The sequence below is a fragment of the Nannobrachium achirus genome (assembly GCF_963921795.1).
Source record: "Nannobrachium achirus genome assembly, chromosome: 7".
In the NCBI taxonomy this organism is placed as follows: Eukaryota; Metazoa; Chordata; class Actinopteri; order Myctophiformes; family Myctophidae; genus Nannobrachium; species Nannobrachium achirus.
Genome location: NC_137816.1, coordinates 49,440,126 through 49,458,614, shown reverse-complemented (window position 1 = coordinate 49,458,614; position 18,489 = coordinate 49,440,126). Strand labels below are relative to the sequence as shown.

Below are 18,489 nucleotides of genomic sequence, written 5' to 3'. Positions count from 1 at the left end.
TAGACCCCTTCAAATCTACCCTTTGAATGTGCACTATTTTCCCCCGTTTCTAAGCATACAGCCGATGGACACTTCAAGCACTTCGTTTGATAGCCGAGTTCCACACTGCAACACGCCCCCACGATTCAACCCGAAACAGGGGGTCAGCTAATTGTTCCGCCAGTCCGTTGTTCCGAGGAGGAACTCACCAGCGTCGGCAGGTTAGTTACTCACCCCCGTCGGCAGGTTAGTTACTCACCCCCGTCGGCAGGTTGGATAATCACCCGCATCACGGTTACTGAGGTTAGGGTTAAGGTTTAGGCATAGTTTTACTGGGTTATGGTTAGGTTTAGTTCGTCGGCATACCGGCCCGTCGGCATATTGACGCGGACCCCGAATCAGACCGAGTGTCTGCCATTAACACTTATGTTGCAATGATTTTTTCTCTTCAATGTCTCGCATTGCCATGGTTACCATAGACTTCCATGTAATTGTGCAATTGTGTAAAAAGTGCACGCCCATGCCTAGATGATGCACCACGTGTGTAGATGCTGTTCACAGCTTTCAAACAAAAAAATCCGCTTGGAAATCCGTTCAGGCATTCATGATTTATGGGCCATTATGTTTTCTTCAGATGTAAACAAACATGGCTGCCATGTTTGAAAGAATGGGTTGGTATGGGGGTTAAACATGCAATTTCGCGATCGCGATCATGCCTAATACATTTCTGGAGGTCCAAAAAAGATTTTTGAAAAAAAGAATTTTGAAAAATTTTTTTTTTTTTTTTTTCAAAAACGGCCCAAACTCGGGAAACTCGGGGTTGGCACAGCGTTGGTATCAATACAAACTCGGGAAACTCGGGGTTGGCACCAGATGTGTTAACATGTCCATCGTCTAAAGATTTAAACCCCAAAAGAGCCCTCAAACTTGTTTTTTGTGGCACGGAATTAACTTGTACGTTTTTTGGAATAGTATTTCACTGGCGGCCGCCAGTTCTGGCCCGAACGTCGTGGCGATATTTTTAAGTAGGCTCTGTGGTGAACTGACCACACATATGACGTTCAACAAACAACTAAATACTATCCTAAAATATCTTAAAAGTAAATTCCGTGCCACAAAAAACAAGTTTGAGAGTGTTTAAGAAGGTAAAGAAGTTCTGCTTTTTTCGTTTCCGCTCGGATCCGCACTAGCGCTGTCCCATTTCACAGGCAAAACGTGTGTCCTACGTGCACTCCTCAGGGCAATACCCTACCCTACCCAAGCAAGGCTTGCACTTTGAAGGGTGCGCACTCTGAATTGGGAAGGGGCTACTAATTGATCTTACCCCGGGGGATCTGACAGGCCCATTCTAGTTTGGCATCACAATGGAATGGTTTGGCGTAGAATGGCCTGGGAGGGAAGTCATGGAGCAGGAACACAAACAAGTGCTTCAAGCTGGTTTTCATCGTCTGATAAGCACAGAGATGATTTGAGTCAAAAACAGGATAATGCACAGTCTCATTATGTTGTCACTAGAAGAAGAAATTAAATAAACCATACACACTAACAAAAACCCAGATGAATATTATATCACTGATTGATTATCCCTTCAGTCTGGTTCACTGATGTCCCCTGTTTCAACATCTTGAAACATAGAACAGCCAATCATAATAAACAGGAACCTGCAGACAGGAACCGACTGAGATTACAGGTGGTTAAGGCCAGACCGCACCAATGCAACTCTTTGCAAATGCCATTGGGGATAATGGTTTTGCAAGTAACTGCATGCAATGGCTTTGTTTGCCTCAATATATAACCCTCATTACACACACAATTCACCTTAAATGCTGCACAGCCCCGGTTGTACGCGTCATCCTCATGGAAATCATGCTGTAAAATGCTCATGGTCACCTGTTGTGGAGGCATAAAAGAACCAAGGTGCAGTGATTCAGTTCAACTTGGTTTTGATGCATTTCAACAAAAAGAGTTCAACTTGAAGGGTTCAGTGAGGACTTGAGGTTTACAGAGCCCCTGTACTCACTGGTCTGCCATCGCTCCATACCCAGGAGCGCTCTGCAGGGTTCCTCCGGTTTAGTCCCACCCAGAAGAAACGGTCATTGCTGTAGAAACAACAGCAGAAAATCACTATAATAAATGATGACCATTTTAGTGATAGCTCCATCTCCACATTGTAATCTACAAAAAACAACAACTTTGAAGAAATACCTTTGCCAAATTTCAATATTCACAATATGATGTGGGACAACAGTTCAGAGGCTCTATACACTTATCGTCTTTACAGTGATGTCATTACGTGCGCATCCCGCATCAAAAACTCATTCAAGTCACCCAGGGACTCATTCATGTGCCTCCATTGGAGTCCATGTTAAAATAATTTACCGCGTCGCGGTAAAAGAAAAAGAAATGTCCACAGACACCACCATTGTTCATGGGTGAAAGCATCCTACTTTACCCTACGTTAAACAAATAAAATCCACGTAGAAAGTCTTAAACAGGCGATAGAAACGTCAATGTTTTGATTCCACCGACGTCCGACGTACGCCATTTTGCGCGCGTAAACTTTATATTGAGGACTCATAAAACTTTTCTGGGACCCATTTGAATAACCACCTGTGGGTCCCGGGACCCATTACATTGAAAACCTAGTAACATCACTGCTTTAGCTAACAGTGTGTAGCCTGTTTCTTGACCTTTTCACTTGATCAGAAGAGGCATAGGCCTATTGATAGTGAAGCAAACAGTTTCAATTATTCATAATCAATATGTATTGAAAAATGTGCACCATGCCCACTACACCACTAATCCGTCACTTGTCAACTTTCACCATGCTGGAACGTATTCTATGCACAACTAAGCGTTTAGGCGAAGTTAAGTAGCATAAACATGCTGAATCTCACATTGCCTCACTCACTTTCTGGATAAATGCCTATATAACATGGCATTCTGTATTCAGTAGTCCAAAACTAAATACAATTGGATTAACTCTAATTACACAGCACTATTTGAGACACAATCTTCAGAGAAAGTAAGCCTGTGTGTACCTAATGGTGTCTCTTATGACGTAGTTCAGCGCTCTCATCTCCTCCTCCTTGGAGAAGCTGGGCAGGTTGGCCCCTAAAGCCTGACAGAACCTCTCCGCTTCTTCCCACGATCGCTTCCGACTCAGCCTCTCCTCATGGAACACCTGACATGATGTAACCCAGGGAAACCCATGAAAATCACCACAGTGGTACTTGGGGCTGTCACGATTATGAAATTTTACACAACGATTAATTGTCACTCAAATAATTGCGTAATTTAATTGTGTCGTTTGTCGTTGACAATTACATTTCTGTTTGGCTTGTAGTTTTTGAAGTTGCACGTGACGTGGCAGATATGACACATAACCTAAATATACAAAGAAATTACTGACATATTTGACAACGTTATACTTAAAAGAAATGAACATTGAGATTGATAGTGGAAATAGCTGATCTACAAGCTCACAACGTGTCGCGATGTGACGTGGTCGCGGTGTGAGCTTGTAGATCTACTATTTCCACTATTTTTGTAAATATTTGAAATGATATGAATATTTTTCAACATGGAAACGATTATGACAAAATAACTGCGGATATGTCAAGTAATTGCGATTAGTCGATTATGTAATAATTGTGACAGGTACTATTGTTATGTGGCTAACCTAATGCAATTTAAATTCAGTGGTGAATGATTAGGATGCACGCACGCACACACCTTGTAGCAGTATTTGATGTTAGGCCTGGAGATCCATCCATCAGGACACTCTATGCTGAGGTCAGGCTCTGGTTCTGGGGGCGGGGGAGGAGCGATGTCTATTTTACAAATGGTACCAGCTTTGAACAAGCTGCAGTTCTTCACCTCCCACATTCCCAGGGGTTTGGCTGTGGACATGACCACGCAGCCCCCGTGAAGACCTAAAATGTACAATAAATAAAACATAATGTCAATCAAATCTGATCCTCTACCAGCCCTGATAAAGGATCATCAGATACAGCAGTGGGTCGGGACCCCCAGCGGGGTCCACATATTATTTTGGGGGGTCCCCAGATGATTGGCTTAATGTGAAACATTGTTTTCTGCTCACAAAACAATGTTTCATTGTTTTGCATGTAAAACATTGTTTACATGCTCACAACGCCTCGCAACTCACAACGCCTCGCGTTGCGAGGCGTTGTGAGCATGTAGATCTGCTATTTTCACAATAGAACCTTGTTATACAAAATGTAATGCCTCAGCGCTTAGTACTCGTCAGGGTGAGGGGGTCCCAGTTAAAATATGATTATTTTGGGGGTCGTGGCCTGAAAAGGTTGAGAACCACTGAGATACAGGGTTGTAAATAATACATTCTCAGGTGATTGCCACCTATTCCAACAATCACGTACCAGCTGAATAGGTGCAGTTCAGTTATTTTAGGCACTAATGGTGCTGTGTTGGACACTAACCTGGCTCAAACCATCCCCAATGGGTGTACTCGACTTGGCTAGGAGCGCCGTCCTGGCTCACCCACTGGTACTCCCCTGTGTTTTTAATGTCCTGGAGGCCAATCCAGAAATACTGGGTATCCATTCCAATGTGATCCAAGAGTAGACGGCTGATGAAAGCCTGCTCAAACCTGGCAAAAACGAGGAAACATTGACATTTAACGTGGGCATTTAGAGGACACTCCAGAGATACTGAAGTGCAAGATTGGATTAGTAAGAATGAACTCCAGTCAATAAACAACAAAGTAAATAGTCACATAAGTAAAGTATAAGTAGAAAATGCAAGCATCTAAAGAAAACGTACAAATAGGGCAATTGAATTGGAAAACAATCCAATGAATGCATAAGTGAACAACATGTCACTAAGTGTCACCTTTAGGTCACAGAGAGGGGACACTTGTCAAACATCTACCTGTTTCTTATGGTGATGTTACAGTGTTCTTTGAAAGACACTTCCTTGGGGTTAAGTTGGTAGCATGAATTGCCATGTCTTCTCCATTTCTGACAGAAGGAAGCACATAGGGAGAAATCAAGAGACCGGAACAAAATCTTGGTATTCGGAGCGATAGGTGAAATCAAGAAAGATACCGTGGGGTTTCCATTGTCAAATGTGGTTGACAGCACGCCTGTCACATTTATTACATGATCAATTAATCTTAGTTATTTAAGATAATCACGATAATTTTACATAAATGTCCGAATAATCTCCATTCATGTACAAAATAATTTGTTTAAAATAGCAAAAATAGCATATCTACAAGCACAGAATGCGTTGTGACACATTGTGAACTTGTGGACTACTATTTTGAGTCATGTCTTACTATATGAAAGTCATTTCTCATATCTATTTTTTACAATACAAGGGCAAACAGAAATGTATTTTTTATTTATATGTGCCAAGGTTCAAAGCCAAATAAATTATTACGGTAAATTGTTCATCGCAATTATTGAAATGACAATCATGTTGGTGCCAGCCCTAGAAAGCATATATTTAACATCAGGTCAGGTGGACGATGACGCTCACCCCCTCAGGTGGGCACCCGGCATCCGTCACTGACTCCCGGACCTCGCCTTTCTTCTGACACAGGAAAGGTAGTTTGAGAGTGCAATTCCCCATCCTCCAACCATGAGCCTTGGGAGAGCACAAAACATGTTTGAAATGTTTGGGAAACAGTGGTTTGATAGACTAGTCCAGGGGTCTACAAGGGGGTCCGGGAACACTAGGGGGTCCTCAGAGTTACTACAGGGGGTCCTTCAAATCAGAGTGATAGAAACCTTTTTTCTCCTTTTTTATATTAACCACTTGAACCCTAACGTCCATATTTGGAGAACTTTAGCCAAAAATAGCCGATCTATAAGCTCACTGCGAGGCGTTGTGAGCTTGTACATCATCTATTTTCGGCAAAGAGATTTGGTGTAGACAGGAAAAAAGAGCAGACTAAGTACAGAGTGAAAGGCCAAGTTTATTAAGTACAGTACTGTATTGACGGTTCAAGTGGTTACATAAATGATAACACAAATTGACATGAATCAAAAATACACTGATGATTGTGCTCAGTGCTGTCAAACGATGAAACTATATGGAATCTGGGGATCCCTGCTTCATCTCTCTCTCAGCTAAGGGGTCCTTGGCCTGAAAACGTTGAAGACCCCTGCACTAGTCAACTAGCTCTAATACACACCTGTCCAGAGTAGAAGACACAGCTGGGATCCTGGGAGGGTTGAAGGGGTTGGTTTTGGCCCCAGTAGGTGAAGGTGACTGGTGCCTGGTCCACCCACGTGAACACAGTGGAGTTAATGTCTTTTCCCATTAAACCGATCCACACATCCAGCGGGCCATCTGATTGAGCACAACACGCACAATCAGTTCATTTTAAAAAGGAAATAGTCTGTAGTCATTCATGTCCGTCACTAGGCAACCAGGTCCATTTACACACATGCACTGTAAGTGAAAGGGAAAGCGAGCAGCGATGTCTCAATTTACAATTTAAGCATTTAGCAGGTGCTTTCATCCAGAGCAACTTACAAAGTGCAAGATCGGACGAAGTAAGAAGGGTGAAGTCTAGTCAGCAAACAGAAGGGAAAGTGGTCACTAAATAGAAAACTATGAAGTGCTACAAAGTAACTAGGATACGGCATAAACATCATCCTATCTATCTCAACAACATGCTACATAAATGACATACTTGGTATTCTGTGGATAAACAGTGTATGTACAGTGAGTATATCTACAGTAAATAACATACACATCATGATTCATGTGTGAACAAGGAATCTAACCAACATACAGTACATCTGCATACAGATACAGGAAATACATAAGGAGTGCAAGAGCAAGGGTAAAGTCCAGAATGCCGCAGCACGATTGGTTTTCAACCAGACAAAATGTTCACGTCTCCCCCCTTCTCCAATTTACAATTACAATTTAGGCATTTAGCTCTTAATCCAGAGCGACTTACTGAACAATACTTATGTATTAACTGAGCAAGTTAATACATAAATACATCAACATCAATACATCAAACGCATAGAAATAGTAATCTAAGAAAAAGAACGTAGGTAGACCAAGCACCTATTCAGTAAAAACTTTATATAAAAATCTAAAAATGCTATCTAACTTAGGCGGCATTCACACAGACACGTTTTATTGCGATTAAAACGAATCCTGTAACGTATTGTCGGAAAATACACAACGTTTGGGCATGTGTGAAGACGCATCCGTATTCTTTTTCGAATCAAAGAAACAGAATGCAAATCCACAAAAAAACGGTGGTTTCGATTCGCTACAGCAAACGCTTCACTGTTGGTGTGAATCCATCCGTCTCAAATACAGGCAATGAAACATTGTGGTATATAGAGCCATGTGCGGGTTAAATCCATAGTTATATATAAAAGGTTAAATCCCCCTCCAGACCGTCCGCTCTCATTAGATTTATGACCATTAGCCTAAGGTCTATGCTGGCCGCCCCCTCCCCTCATTGATTTAATTTCTGATCACCGCTCCCTCGATCGCGCATGTAGTGTATTATTTGAGGAGTTGCTCACAGTCAGATAAAAGGAAAGTGCCACTGGAGTCACTATTGTATATCATATATAGGCTATAGGCCTAATATAATACAGGCCGATGTGTGGGTCTCACGCCCTTGCTCGTGCGCGCGCTCTCTCTCTCTCTCGCTCTCTGTGCCAAATCATGTCCAAATGGAGACGCTTTATGCGCGTAGCGCAGAGAGAGAGGGAGCCAGGGAGGGCAAGACGAGGGGCAGAGAGAGAGAGAGAGAGAGAGAGAGAGAGAGAGAGACACGTTGACGTTCTCCTCTTCGTAGATATTCATATCTTGCTAAAGTATTTACTGTCTGGTTTATTGCTGGTAGATTTTGCGAGGCCCTCCGGCCGCCGCTGGTTTTATTTTTTGATCGCCCGTTTCCGACCGCAGATAAATAGACTAACGCCTGTGCCGCAATTTTGTGGGGGTCCTGCGGTTGCATTGTGAGTTGAATTTGAAGAATTAATAAACATAGGGAGATGGAGGAGGCATTATTATGCAGCTTGGATACATACATGTCCTGTGGACAGACGTGGACTCAGCGATTCCTTGTTTCGGATGACAAAGTGCAGTGTGAGCGCAAATGTATCAATTAAATATGCAAGAATGTGGCAACTTCACCCCTCCCATTCGCACAACTAAAGCGAATTATATTATGAGAATGTGGCCTAACATGTATGGTCATTGAGGGTAGGCAAGTGCTATGGTAAGTAATATGGGCTAAGGTGGAGTCTGAAGAGGTGAGTCTGAGGAGGTGAGTCTGAGGAGGTGAGTCTTCAGACAACGGTGGAAGCTAGGTAGTGAGTCTGCTGTTCTGAAGTGTGACAGGGAGTTTATTTCACAGTTTGGGGGCCAGGAGGGCAAATTGTCTACACTCCCTCCACTGGCTCCCGGTTGCTGCCCGCACAGCGTACAAAACACTGATGCTGGCCTTCAAAGCAGCCACAGGTATGGCACCCCCATACCTCCAAAGCCTGATCGAACCCTATAACCCTATACATAAGTAGACCGAAAATAGGTTCTCTGTCTATTTGGATTACTATTTCAATGCATTTGATGTATTAATGTTGATGTATTGATATATCAGCATGTGCTGTCCTTGCTTATTGTAAATCGCTCTGGATTAAAACGTAAATTGCAAAGTGGTGTGTGTGTGTGTGTGTGTTTGGTGGGGGGGGGGGGGGCTCTACCTGTATGGAAGTTAGTACTGATCATCTCCTTGGTGTCAAAGGAGTGTAAACTGGCCAGAGACCTTCCGTCTCCTCCCTCCACAGCTCCACAGCTCAACTTAGCATCCGCAAATGTCTTGTTGACATCCTTCACCAACTTGTAGCACCAGCCGTTCCATGAGATCCAGTCCTTGTCACACACTGTTTCCTTGTAAAGTGAAGTATCTACAGAGAGACAGAAAACCAAACACAGAGAGAGAGAGAGAGAGAAAGAGAGAGCTATAGTTGTTGCCTAAACAAGAAAAAGGAAGTCAATCTAGCAGAACTATAAACTAATCCACAGAGCGCTGCCCTGTGGTGTCGCGGTGCCAAGCGTTGCCACTTGACACCGCAGTTATGATTTCCGCTCTGCTTTAGGCTATACAAAGCCTGCCTACATGAGTAGACCAAAATGGTCCAAGAGTGAGGATTTAGTGAGGAACCAATATATGGAGCAATTGGAGCTAAAGTTGAAAAAGTGTTTGAGTGTTCCTTTACATTGGTTTTGAAGAGAGGATGTACGGTAAAATAACAACATCGAGATCTTGGTTGTAATATTAACTTCAGTACAGTATATCGTCACTGTCAGGCAGAAGGTTACGAGATACAAGGCATCTCCAAGTTTCACATTTGTATGTTTTTTTTTAATTTATTGTGTAAATGAAAGCCCTACTTCATCATACAAAGTGTCGCACAAAAGTAGTGAAAATAGCCAATCTAGAAGCACACATTGCCTCGCATCGTGAGGCGTTGTGTGCTTCTATTTTCACTACTTTAAATCGTTTCTTTTTTAAATAATAACAAAAAAAAAAGGTTTTTGGACATACTGTACAAGGTTTCCACCCGACAACGACGGGTGGTTCAAGTACAGTAGTTAAAGGGGAATACCACTCATTTTCAACTTTGAACTGTCATTAATATACCTAAGTTGTTGTGAGGAAATAAGAAAAAAGTCCTCCCTTCTGTGTTGCCTAGAACTGGAGGATTGATTGTGGGGTCATGTGATCAGTGACATCATGAAGATGTACTCTGCAAGCCAAAGAATACACATTCATGATGTCACTGATCACATGACCCCACAATCAATCCTCCAGTTCTAGGCAACACAGAAGAGGGGACTTTTTTCTAACTCTAAGGTATATAAATAGTTCAATGTTGAAAATGAGTGGTTTTCACGTAGTTAAAAGGAAGTGAAAGTACCAGTTGTTGATGTACGGGAGGCGTTGGTGGTTTTCTTGCAGACGTATGGCAGCCGTTTGTCACACGCTTCAGACTCATATCGCTGTCTAGAGTTCAGTACGCCACAGTCTGACTCAACAAACAAGGAGGAGAATGGCATTCCTGTCCAACACAAAACATGTATTCACGTCACATTTAGTGATTGTCGTTTGATCCAAGGTTATTATAGTTTTTAACTAGTTTTTAAAGTGAGTTTGCTAAAATCTATTACAAAATAAAAAATAAAATAAAGTAAAATAAATACATATTTTATCAAATAAATTGACTAAATAAATACAATAAATTGACTAATATGGAAAGATCTACAAGCTCACAGTGTGTCATGCGTTGTGAGCTTGTAGATCAGCAGCTATTTTCACTGTCCATCATAGAATTAAGTATATAGGGCTTAAGTGGTTGTCACCACTAAAGAAATCTCAGATCAGCATTAATCTGGATGGCTAAAGTAACCTCAGAGTTAAGGACAGTGTGGCTACACTGCCAGTCTTACACAGCTCACCATATTACAATAGTTAGCAGGATTTATAAGGCGTTCCACTCAGTGTCCATAATGTGTTAGTGTGCCCAAACAAGCTCAATACTACACTGTGTCCAATCAATGGCCAGTCACAATGACCTTGTTTACAACACTGGCCTCATTGTTTCTCTCTGTCGGACAGTGAGTCACAGTTTACAGCACTGCACCAACAGCAGCAGAGCTCTAAAATTAGCATTACACAATTCATTGGGAAATATTTGGCCTGCAAATCACTAGAATTACATTTCACATTTAACAATTTGTAAACATTTGTCAAGCTTTGAAAGGAAAGTTTTTTTCTGAAATAGCTGTGTCCATATTTGTTGCAATTAATCATAATATTAAACGGAAACAAATATACAAACCAAAGAAGATTAACAATTCTAATCCTATTTGTATGTCTATCTAGCAATCTAGAACTGGGTTTGCCCGTTTACCTGTCCCCTCAGAAGTAAACCTGATCACAGCACACACCACTATGAGCATGACAACATAAAACAGAACCACCCCAGCTATGAATAAACGCAGCAAAATAGTTTGCAAAACCAGGAAATGCCCGGTGATGCAATTGAAGCCAAAGTGAAACTGAAAGTTGGAAAGTAGTTAAGTTAAACCAACATAGTTATTGTGAGGCACGTCTCTACGTGATTCAAATTTAGCAATATTCTGCTGACAGGTTTTGATTAATGACAGCCATACCATTTTTTCTCCTCAATTTAGTCAACTGATTCGTCCCCACACACATTTGTGTTGTCACTGCTGTTGTATCCTACTGACTCACCTACCAGTGAGGAGCCCAAACCAGGAGGACCTTCATCCCACTCCCTGCCCCAGCCCGTAGGAATACATACAGAGACCCTGCCCGGCCCCGCCCGGGTTCCCTCCCCTGAACACGTGCCAATTGTGTTTGTGTAGACGCCGGACAAAGCAGTCGGCACATGCTGTGCAGTCCTGCCTTAAAAGGATTGGACTGTTTTTGTTCATCTGGTGGCTTAATTGTGACATAAATGTGGGTTACAACATGGTTTCTAAGAAGGCCTTTGACTTAACCAAGACAACAATATATACAACCTATTTGTTTGTTTTGTTTCTTCATTTATCACGAAGTTTATCACTTTTCCCAAACAGATATGAAATAAAGCTAACAAAGAAAGATGATGAGATAAGATGAAGTCATACAGTGCATGTAGGGATGGGACGGTATGAACATTTCATATCACGATTATTGTCACCATAGAAATCACGATTTACAACGATATCGCGATAATCAAAATATCCCCAACATCCATTATCCTGGGATAGAACATTTGCCAAAAATAGCAGATCTACAAGCTCTACAAGCAGCTATTTTTTGGCAAAGAGATTTGGTAGAGAGTGAAAAAAAGACTGTATCAAGTACATATATTATAAGTACATTTTACCAATAGAGGGTTTAAATGGTACTGGATATGCAGCTCGGCAAATAAAAGGTGAATTGTTCCCAGTGCATGACGGAGGATATCACGATAAATTAAATCTCCACGATAAGATTATCGTGAGTGTTTTTTATCGCGATAAACAATACTATCGCTTATCGTCCCATCCCTAAGTGCATGTCATCACACAACTCTGGGTCGTGTGTTTGTGCTCTCACCTGGTTCCCATCGCAGGTAAGACAGCGGCGAGCCATCTGACCACTGCCAACCCTGAGAGGTGTCCAGCTGGTGAAGACCGATCCACATCCTCCCCGGCATTCTGCCAAGACCTCCCATTACTGCAAAAGACAAACATCAAAATATGCCAGTTGCATAATGGTATGTGACAAGTAGAGCGATTGAGAATCAAGACAAGATGAGAACAATGGAAGGCTTTTTCGGTTGAGTGAGTATAAGAAAAAAGGCTGCAAAATGAACTTAGTTTTTCTTTGGCAACTGATGATAAGCAGAACAAGTTAAAAGCTTCAGCCTTCGTCAGTATTTGATCATATTTGCATGAGATGTGTGTACGTGCGTGGCACTTTTTGGCTTCTTTGCATTGAATGAAACACAATTAGACCAAAGCCGTGTTGAGAGCAGCGCCCTGCAGTGCAGCTCAAAGAGTTCTCTACAGAGTGAGAGGAAGAGGAAGAGAGAGAACAGATACTGAGACACACACAACAAATAATATTCTAACTACTGCTGTGAAATCCATTTAAACTAAAGTTACAACATAATTAGTTCCTGTAAAACGCTATCCAATTCATCATCCTATGCCTGGGAGACAATTACAGAGCAAAGGCTAAAGTGAAACTGACAGAGGTAAATTTGGCTCGGCCTGTCTGGTGTGTTATTTGGTGTCACCTGACATGACTTTCAAGAACAGGCAAACAAACAATGGTGCTATTTTAGTGTGCAGAGTGTGTACTCGATTGTTAAATCGAAGGGGAAAAAAGGAAAAAGGTTTTGTAATCTTCGACATGCTTCAGTTGTGATCAAATGTAATATTTTTATTAGAATCGGCCGCATTTGACTGTCAGGTTTACGCAGGCTTGTAAAGGAGAACAGTCTTACAGACGGAAGAGGAGAGGTCTTCAGGGCCAGAGAGGGTGAGCAGGTCAGCCCCTTGGCTGCGACATGAATCCAAAGCCTCGTGCCAAGTCACTGCTGCGTTGGGAACAAACTCGTAGCATGATCCCCCCTCTTCCGCCATAAACTGAGTCTGGCACCCATCCTCTGTGAAGGAGACAGACAACGTCACAATGATAAGTTATTGCATATAAGTGCTATATTACACTGTATGGTCTCCCACTGTTCAGCCTACATTGTAAAATCAGCACTATTCATTTACGGGGCAATTATTACACTTTTTAACAATCTGTGAATGCACTGGAGTCACAGGGTTACGGTACGTATCCCCATGTATGAGCGATAAACTACTCGTCAGTGCACAATGGTGTCAGGGTGTGCTTGTTCTGACATTGTTATGACAGCTGATGGGAACTGCCTAAACATTTCCTGTATTAGATGAGATTCACAGTAGGATCATGGCCGGTCACGTGTCCTTGGGGGTTGCACTCCTTTGTCACTCTGTCCATCAGAGCCATAAATGACAAGCTAGCCAAACTCCCATACCGCCGCTTGTTAATGTGTTTTAACTGAACATGTCATTTTTTGTGATCATTTTGTGTTCATCTTACTGAATTCTATAGTTGTCTGTGTCGTTCAATTGGCAGTGTACAATCTTTTGGCAGTCTGTGTTGTACTGCATAATGATATCTGTATGTATGGTGTGTGTATGGCTGTATGCACTATGCTGTCATATTCTTTTAATAGCAGGATCAGAGAAGCCTATCCTAAAGCACTTTGTAACGTTTTGAAAAGCGCTTTATAAATAACGTTTATTATTATTATCCTATCGTACCCTCAGTTATCTGTCACATGCTCTCTCAATATTTCAGTGTATTCCTGGCTACACGTCTATTTAAAAAAAATCACAAGTCACATGGCCTTGCTGAGCCATAATGTGGCCCATAGGGCAGGAGCGTATCTCCTGTTTCTGCAGCACGAGGCAGCTTGATGTACAAATTCACCCCCTGGACATGACAATAGTTTGTCGCAGGGACTTACTTACCCCTAATCAAACCCTTGGTGCTGAGTGCCAAGCAGGGAGGCATTGGGTCAATTTTTATAGTCTATGGTATGACGTTTTTTTTTTTAAGTGATGGGTGATATTTCTGGCTCATATGTGATTGAGAGACAACAAAATACAACATGCCAGGTTTTAGACAGTGGCCCCATTTTCTTTCAGTGACTTCATCGGAGGTGGCACACCAGGACAATCCAGGGGAATCCTCATCAGGGAGGCAGCGGTGATGCCAGGTGCCATTGTAGAGGAAAGGAAACTCACAGGGGGCTCCAGCAGAGTTCCCGTTTGTGGTGTGAACAACTATGGGGAATGAGAGGAGAGAAGTGCATGAAGCCAAATAAGTTAGCCGTTTTAGTTCTACAACATTGCGGTACACAAAATCAAACACCTGGGCCCAAATCTAAAAACACTGCAGCCAGCTGGTGCTAAAAGGTATGATAACACAAACCCATAAGACAAATATGGGTAAATTCTCCTTCTACAACACTGCCACCCAGGTGTGGAATTCCTTGACTACCTCCCTTAGACAGTTGAGAAGTGAGCACCCCCACCCCCTTGTTTCCCCTATCCTGTACATAGTGTTTTTTATAACTGCGATATTATTCTGTTTTCTTTGCTTGCTATTTATTATGTTCATGAATTAAATACAGTGGGCTTCCAACATAAAAAGACAGTAAAAAGTCTTATTTGGGATGTTCCTTTTAGGCAGGGTGTTTAACTGTACTTTTACTGTACTACATTTCAATTGTTTTGACTATACTTGTACTGTTTTGTAGAGATGTTACCGATCAATCGGCAATGGATCGGATCGGGCCGATCAAAGCGTGATCGGCGATAATCGGTGGTTTAGATCAAAAGGTAAATTCACCGATCCGATCGGATCGGTGCATCCGATCAACCAGCCGTTCAGTATGCCCACTTGAGGCCATTTTGGGGTATTCATTTCCACAGTGCTGAAGGAATAATTAGTTACTGCTATGATAATAAATACATAGTAATGCTGGTAAATAACTATAAGGCAAATATATAAATGAATTCATGAGTGAATGAATGAATTAAAGTTAAAACATTAACATTTAGAAAATATAAATAATAACTTGATCGGATCGGTGATTGATCGGGATCGGGTGATCAAACTTTTGTGATTGGTGCTCGGTTCCAAAAAACCTGATCGGACCATCCCTAGTGTTTTGTCCTAATAAAATAATCAATCAATCAATCAATATCGACTCATCTGCATTCATAGATAATGTCAATGCTCAATGTGTAACTCAATGAGTGAGAAAATGTTTTATTCTATTACATTCTATTGTATTCTGAAATGAAGACGGTGCAGGCCTCATATTGAAGTGTAGATCAAAAATGAAACCAAGAAGTTATCATACCGGTCACAGATCACAATACTGTTTATAGCATATCAAAGGTGATGCAGCTCACATGGACTTCCCCTAACTTACCAAAGATCATTGCACTGTTTGTAACTGAATCTTGGAATTAGGCCAATCACTATACAGTACTTGATGGGTAATCTGTAACACGTAGAATCCCACACGGCACAGAATCAAAAACATACGACCAAACAAGCTGTAGTCACACTAAATACAAGCAATAGTCTAGTTATGCAAAACTAGTTTGTTAAAGGGGCATAAGGAGACAATAGCAAGAAAAGGTTGTGGGGAAACAAAAGTACAGGCTAAACTGAATTCAACTTCAATAAAAAAATTATTGCGACCGTCAGGTCGCAAGTTATATGAATAGCTCCACCGTCTGTCTGTCTGTCTGTCTGTCAGTCACGTCACGTCACGTCACGTCACGTCACGTCACGTCACGTCGTGTCACACTTTTCCCCTACTCATATCTCCGCCACCGTTGCCCCGATCCATGCCAAACTTTGCACACACAATACTTGGCTGCCAAAACACAACCCCACCCATCATTTCTCACATGGCCCTCTTCTAGCGCCACCATGAGGCCGATTCTTCCAAAACACATTTTTGGACACTGCTCCAACTAGGGGGTCCTCAGAGTTACTACAGGGGGTCCTCCAAATCTTTGTGTGATAGAAGCTTTTTTTCGCCATTTCTATATTAACCACTTTAACCTATAGTGTCCATAAGTCGAGATCTTTAACCAAAAATAGCTGATCTACAAGCTCACAACGCCTCGCAGAGCGAGGCGTTGTGAGCTTGTAGATCGGCTATTTTTGGCAAAGAGGTTTCGTGTAGAGGGGGGAAAGAGCAGACCAAGTACAGAGTGAAAGGTCAAGTTTATTAAGTATTGACAGTTCAAGTGGTTAAATATCTGGACACACAAATTCACATGAACCCAAAATACACCGATGATTGTGATGTCAAACAATGAAACTACTGTATATGGAATCTATGAAAAGGTTGTGGGGGTCCCTGCTTCATCTCTCTCTAAACTAAGGGGTCATTGGGCTGAAATCGTTGAAGACCCCTGCTTCCATCTGACCATCTCTCTGGAACAGTGCACTCACTCACCGCGGTACGGCTGCTGACATATGCCGTCCTGGGTTCCATCTCTGGTCCAGGAGTCGTCTGGGTCACGCTTGGCCAGCACGCTGCCGCCGCTGAGAGTCAGGCCCATCTGGTAAACAGTGTAAACAGTGCCATCTCGGCAACGCCACCACAGTATGCTGCTCAGCCCTTTGGTGCCACAGTCCAACAGCGACAGCGCTTTGGACTGCACCTCCAACCCCAGGCAAAGGGACGTGTTCACGTGGAAGAGCCGATGTCCGGACCCCCACTTCCACCACTGAGACCCATTGGCCTGGTTACAGGACTCCAGGCCCACGGTGGTCGAGTCCGTCGCCACCAAGCACGTCTGTTCCTCTTTGTGGCGGATGGTAAAAGCATCCACGTCTGTGATGATAACAGAAGGAAAGCCATGAGTGATGATGACTGATGAGTAATCATTCCCAACTGAGGCCTGGTGAGTGTTTATAAATAACGATAGTATGTGGAGCTGAACCATCTCACAGGAAAGACAACAACATCTTAATAAAAGGGACTTGTGTGAATATCTGAGGGGAGTGGCCTGATGCCAGAATGAATACAGCTAAACTGTTTATCCCAAAGGCAATAAAACAGGAGCACAAAATGTTGATGCTCTAAATAAAACATAAGAGAACGAGACAGGGAGAGACACACACACACACACACACACACACACACACACACACACACACACACACACACACACACAAAAGGAGAGACAGTCACAAGAAGAGAGAGAGAGACACACAAGATGAGAGAGACACAAAAAGAGGGGGGGAGAGAGAGAGAGAGAGAAAGAGAGAGAGAGAGAGAGAGAGAGAGAGAGAGAGAGAGAGAGAGAGAGAACAGAAACGGAAACAGGGTGAGGGGGCAGTAGAGAGGGGGATTTCCCATAAGTCCGACATCTCATTAGTCCTACATACATCTCAATAGTCCTAAATTGGTTAGGTTTATGCATAGTTTTACAGAGATTAGGGTTAGGTTTAGGCGGGTTAGGCTTAGTAGCAGCGACCAGCGTCGGACTAATGGGACGTCGGAACAATGATGTGTCGGACCAATGTCATGAGAGAGGGGGACTGCCCATAAGTCCGACATCTCATTACACTGCTGTGCTATGCATGCGTCCTGTGTGCTAAAAGTTAGCCCGCACTGAAAGAGAAACTACAATAAGCAACATGTATTACCCTGTCCTATGCAGCTGCTATTAGGCTACATTGTGAAATGGCAACTGAGACTAATAGTCATGTCATTTTAGATCAACATGTCTTGACTTGTAGTCCTGTTTGTTTACATTGTCCCCCGCCGTACGTGGTATTGAGCGCTTCTAAGGTTTGGCTTATCTTAAATAGATGAATCAAATCTGGTCGAAAAGCACAAAACACTGACTGGCAATAATATCAAAGAAAAGAAAAATACATCCAATGGACTCAAAACTCACCAGAAGTTCCAGCCGGCGCACAATAAGTTCCTAAAAGAATCCCGACCGTCTCCCACACAATGAAGAAACAAAGACAAAGAGTAGTTTTGGACATGGTTCGACGAGTTCAACACCACAAAACGTGTCTTTTTCGGATTCATGCAGAATGAGGAGGACCCTGGTGCGTTGCTCGATACATATTCCTACAAGTAAACTGTACCCCCCAAAATGATCGCCTTGCGCAGGGCAGCTCTCTCTGTCTCTCTCTCTCTCTGTGTGTGTGTGTGTGTGTGTGTGTGTGTGTCTCATAGAGTATGGTCTGTCTCAATCTCAGCCCAACCCCAACTGTCAGTGAATGAGGATCAGACCGTCTGCAGCAGTGTAGCGATCCGTGACATCATGATCCAGCCCATGATCATGGTGACATCTCTCTCGGTTATTGTTGGACCTGGGCTGGACTAGACC

General features: G+C 42.6%; 1 protein-coding gene across 1 annotated transcript in view; it reads right to left on the bottom strand.

Annotated features, from left to right (window-relative positions):
• ly75 (lymphocyte antigen 75) overlaps positions 1 to 18,233 on the bottom strand; it is a 35,801-nt gene extending 17,568 nt beyond the window's left edge. The window contains exons 1-16 of the mRNA XM_080730567.1: positions 18,046 to 18,233; positions 16,593 to 16,973; positions 14,221 to 14,391; positions 13,017 to 13,178; positions 12,122 to 12,241; positions 9,933 to 10,073; positions 8,715 to 8,918; positions 6,164 to 6,321; positions 5,506 to 5,613; positions 4,894 to 4,982; positions 4,443 to 4,612; positions 3,715 to 3,914; positions 3,021 to 3,163; positions 2,000 to 2,078; positions 1,798 to 1,869; positions 1,304 to 1,427 (exon numbers count right to left, since the gene is read on the bottom strand). Of these exons, the coding sequence (XP_080586693.1) occupies positions 1,304 to 1,427; positions 1,798 to 1,869; positions 2,000 to 2,078; positions 3,021 to 3,163; positions 3,715 to 3,914; positions 4,443 to 4,612; positions 4,894 to 4,982; positions 5,506 to 5,613; positions 6,164 to 6,321; positions 8,715 to 8,918; positions 9,933 to 10,073; positions 12,122 to 12,241; positions 13,017 to 13,178; positions 14,221 to 14,391; positions 16,593 to 16,973; positions 18,046 to 18,139 (2,416 nt within the window). The 5' untranslated portion in view covers positions 18,140 to 18,233. The remainder of the gene's footprint in view (positions 1 to 1,303; positions 1,428 to 1,797; positions 1,870 to 1,999; positions 2,079 to 3,020; positions 3,164 to 3,714; positions 3,915 to 4,442; positions 4,613 to 4,893; positions 4,983 to 5,505; positions 5,614 to 6,163; positions 6,322 to 8,714; positions 8,919 to 9,932; positions 10,074 to 12,121; positions 12,242 to 13,016; positions 13,179 to 14,220; positions 14,392 to 16,592; positions 16,974 to 18,045) is intronic.
• Positions 18,234 to 18,489: the final 256 nt, after the last annotated feature.